We start from the raw sequence: 3,823 nt of genomic DNA on the forward strand, positions 1-3,823 counted from the left end.
CCCAGCAAAGCCCCACCCCAAGTCCCTGGCCCCAGCCCTCACTCCTGCCGCTTCCTCTTTCAGTTTGTTGCACTTCCAGCACCCCACTTCCTTTGTAAATTTTTGCATTTCCACTTTTTAAAAATTAAATATTTATTTATTTATTTATACATAGAAGAACTGGGGTGTGTGTCAGAGGGATGTGTGTGTGTGTGGACTCACCAGAGACAGAGTCGGGAGCAGAACAGACGGATCCCCTGAAATCCACTGCTGAGGGGCAGCCTGGGGACGGGAGGGGTCAGCTGCATCATGTGGGCAGCTCCCTGGCGGGGGATGGAACTTGTGCTGCAGCGGGGGGCAATAGCTTCATAGCACTGAGACACCCCCTTGCACCACCAGGGAGACCCCCTTCCGCTTCATACTTTCTTCTTCCCTGAACTTACCACTGTCTCCCTAACCCTTCTGTTTCCCCCCACAATGGTTGCTTAAAGGGCGAAAAAACACAACCCCAAGCCAATGCTGGAGGCTATGTGAGCAAGGAGCCCCGTGAGCTGGCTTGGGGGATCCCTGGGACTGTGTGGGCCAGGGCCCTCCGTGCTGGTGCCTGTGGACTTACCTCTATGCCACATGTACCCCGAAATGCCTTTTAGTTCATGGCGCGCTTCCCGTGACCGGGGATGTCCGTGGGCTGCCAGCCCCCTCCCCCACTGGCCTCTGGGCTGTGGGGTCTCCGCTGCAGACACCTTTCTCCTCCCGAGTGTGGGGGGTGTGTGTGTTTGGCTAAGACATCCTGTCCTGGGAAGCCACACCTGGCTGGGGGAGCGGGGGACACCTCCCCACTTGTTGGGGTGGAGGAGGCGGGGAGGGCCCTTCCCAGACACCCTGAGGGTCAAGGCAGTCTGTGTGGCTCAGGAAGACGCAGATCTCCCGGCAGCAGCGGGGAGGAGGGCTTGTCCCCACAGCAGCCGGGCCTCGGAGGCGTGGTCACCTCCTGGACCTTCCCCACGCTCTTGGTCTTGTCCATCCCTCTGCTTGGGTGGCCCGGGCCGCCGCCCTGGCCGCTGAGAGCCCCTCGGTGGCCCCTAGCCCTGGGCGTGTGGCGTCGCCTCCAGGCCCCCGGTCTCAACGCCACCCCGCTGCCTCCGTCAAGAGCCCCGTTTCCATTTCAGCTCTCCCAAAGGCCGCGCTGGCCCCATCCGCCATCCTGCAGCCCCTGCAGCACCCGCCCAAGATGCTGCTGCTGCTCCCGGAGGCCGGCCAGCCAGCCCTCTCCCCAGGACACAGCCCCCCGCCTGGGGCTCCAGGACCCCCGATCGGAGTCAGGACCACCCGCCTGCCGCCTCCCACCCCTGCACCAGCCCCGTCCTCCCCGTCTGCTCCAGTGCTGCTGCGGCCCACCCCTGTGTCCAGCGCCCCCCTGGTAGGGACCCTCGGACCCCCCTCACACCTCCAGGAGGCGGTGGTGACCCCCTCCCGGCCCCGGGGTCCCGCAGCCACTCAGCCACCACTGGCGCCCACCGCGTGCTGGCGCCAGGGGGCCATGTACCCGGCGGGCAGCCGCTGGACGGAGCCCGGGTGTTCCCAGTGCCAGTGTGAGGTGGGTTGAGGATGTGGGGGTCCTCGGGCTACCCCCCGCCCCCGTCTGGGCCTTTGGGGGCTGGAGCCCTGCTTCTGTTTCCAGGACGGGGACGTGACCTGTGAAAAGGTGCCGTGTGAAGCCGCCTGTTCCCACCCGATTCCCCCTGGAGGCGGGGACTGTTGCCCGACATGTACAGGTAGGGGCTGGCGGGGTCTGAGTGTCCCCCCGACTCTGAATGACAAGTCCGTTCCCTGGGCCGCACCCTCAGCGCGTCTGTTTCGCAGGTGTGGTTTGGGGCACAGAATTTGCAATTATTGCGAGCCTGGGACCCCACGGTGAGGACCCTGGTCAGTGCAGGAGAGCCCTCCCGGGGCCTTACCTTCTGGGGAGCCCTTTTGACCCTCCCCCGCTTCCCCTTTCAGCAAATCCGCTCTGTGTCCCCTGCCCCTGCCCCGCGCCCCATCTCCAGCCAGAGGTTTGTCCGCTCCTCCCCCCTCTCCAGTTCCTCCCGGCCCTCTGCCTACAGCTTTTCCTTGCTCTCCATCACTGTTAGGGTAGTGACCCCAGAACTTAACGGTTCTCCACCAGACCTCTCAGAATCCCCCCCACGTGAATGCTGGGGTCTCGTTCAAGTGCAGAGCCCCTTCGCGGGCCTGGTGGGGGGCCGGAGCGCCTGCATGTCTGCGCAGCCCCTGGCCGGCTGTGGCTGTGGCTGTGGGCGCGGAGGCCCGGCCCTGGGCTGCAAGCGCAGAGGCTCATTTTCCTAGTAACTTGTGAACTTGGACCGTGTCCCTGAGTCCTGGGCACTTTATATCTGGGGTGTGGGCTCCCCTGAGGGCCCTGCAGGCCACCGGCGGGTGTCCCCGTTGCAGTCAAGACAGGGAGTCCCAGGGAGGTTAGGGGTCATGTCAAGGTCGTTCGGGCTACCACTGGACAGGCAGGCGAGGCTTGGAACCCAGGCTGCTGGCGGCCTGTCCTGCCTCATGGGGACCAAGCGCCTCACTTCCAGCTCCGTCTGGGCTTATCAAGTGAAGCCTTCAGGGTGTCCCGTGTCTGCTGGCTCCTCCAGGGTCCCAGGACCATTCTGGTTACTCGAGTCTGTTGGTCCAGGGACATCCGGGCCAGGGAGAGAAGTTTCCAGGTGTTCATGCCTGGAGAAGTAATGGGAGTCAAGCTTCCTCTTCTCTGAGGAGGTGTGATGCCTGCTCGTCTGTCTTTCAAGGCTGTTTTCACGGTGGCGTCACCCACGCCGAAGGGGACGTGTTCTCGCTGCCCGAGGAGAACTGCACGGTCTGTGTGTGCCTGGTGAGCTTCCCGGGAGCCTCCTGGGTGGTTTCTTGACCTTGGGGGCTTTAGGGGAATGGGAAAGGGCAGGTGTTAAAGGTACGCTGGCCGAAGGGGAGAATTCCCTGGTTGTGGATTTGGGGGACGTGGGCATCGGGGAGGCTTCTGCTGAGCAGGAGACAGACAACAGGAAGCAGGGCCCACCTGTCTAGAAAGTGGGGGGTGGAACCCCCCTTATCGGGGAGGCTGTATATCTCTCCAGGCAAGATATTTACCAACCTAATGAAAATATCTGCATCTGGGCTGGGACGGCACAGCCGATTAAGTGAGTTTTCTTGTAGGCAAAGTCAGTTTTCCAAGAATACTTTTTTTTTAAAGATTTATTTAATTGTGCATATAGAACTGGGGTATGGGCCAGAGGTGCAGTGGCGGTGAGAGGCTTCACCAGAGACAGTGGGGAGCAGAACGGGCAGATCGACGAAGTCCACTGCTGAGGGGAGCAGGCAGGTCAGGAGAGGTCTGCCGCGCCCTGTGGGTCAGCTCCGGAGTGGGGATCGAACTCATGCGGAAGCGGCTTTAGCTTCTCAGTGCTGTGCTTTAACCCGCTGCGCCACCAGGGAGGGTCTCCAAGAGTACTTTTTTTTTTTTTAATATACATATATATATAATAGTTTACTTTTCCATCATTTTGTGCCTTTTTCCATCTCAGTTGTCATCCCCGTGGGCTCCCCATCACCAAATCACCCATGTGCCATCACCATAGTCCAGGGCATTTCCCTCCTGTTTTTGCTCCCATTCTCCACTCCACCCCATAAAATGCCTCTGGGATATAGCTGTTCATCATTATCATTATTTCCTCCAAGAATACTTTTTTTTTATTACAAAGTTTATTTTTACATCATTTTGCACATTTTTTTTTCCATCTCGATTGTAATCCCTGCGGGTTTTCCATCACCACCAAATCACCCCTGTGCCACCACC

The 3,823-nt window shown here is 60.2% G+C and overlaps 1 protein-coding gene across 1 annotated transcript in view; it reads left to right on the forward strand.

Moving 5' to 3' along the window:
* VWCE (von Willebrand factor C and EGF domains) overlaps positions 1–3,823 on the forward strand; it is a 17,038-nt gene that overhangs the window by 2,423 nt on the left and 10,792 nt on the right. The window contains exons 4-6 of the mRNA XM_004683390.1: positions 1,149–1,576; positions 1,661–1,754; positions 2,781–2,863. Of these exons, the coding sequence (XP_004683447.1) occupies positions 1,149–1,576; positions 1,661–1,754; positions 2,781–2,863 (605 nt within the window). The remainder of the gene's footprint in view (positions 1–1,148; positions 1,577–1,660; positions 1,755–2,780; positions 2,864–3,823) is intronic.

Source organism: Condylura cristata, unplaced genomic scaffold, assembly GCF_000260355.1.
Source record: "Condylura cristata isolate star-nosed mole 26May11 unplaced genomic scaffold, ConCri1.0 scaffold00015, whole genome shotgun sequence".
Taxonomy (NCBI): Eukaryota; Metazoa; Chordata; class Mammalia; order Eulipotyphla; family Talpidae; genus Condylura; species Condylura cristata.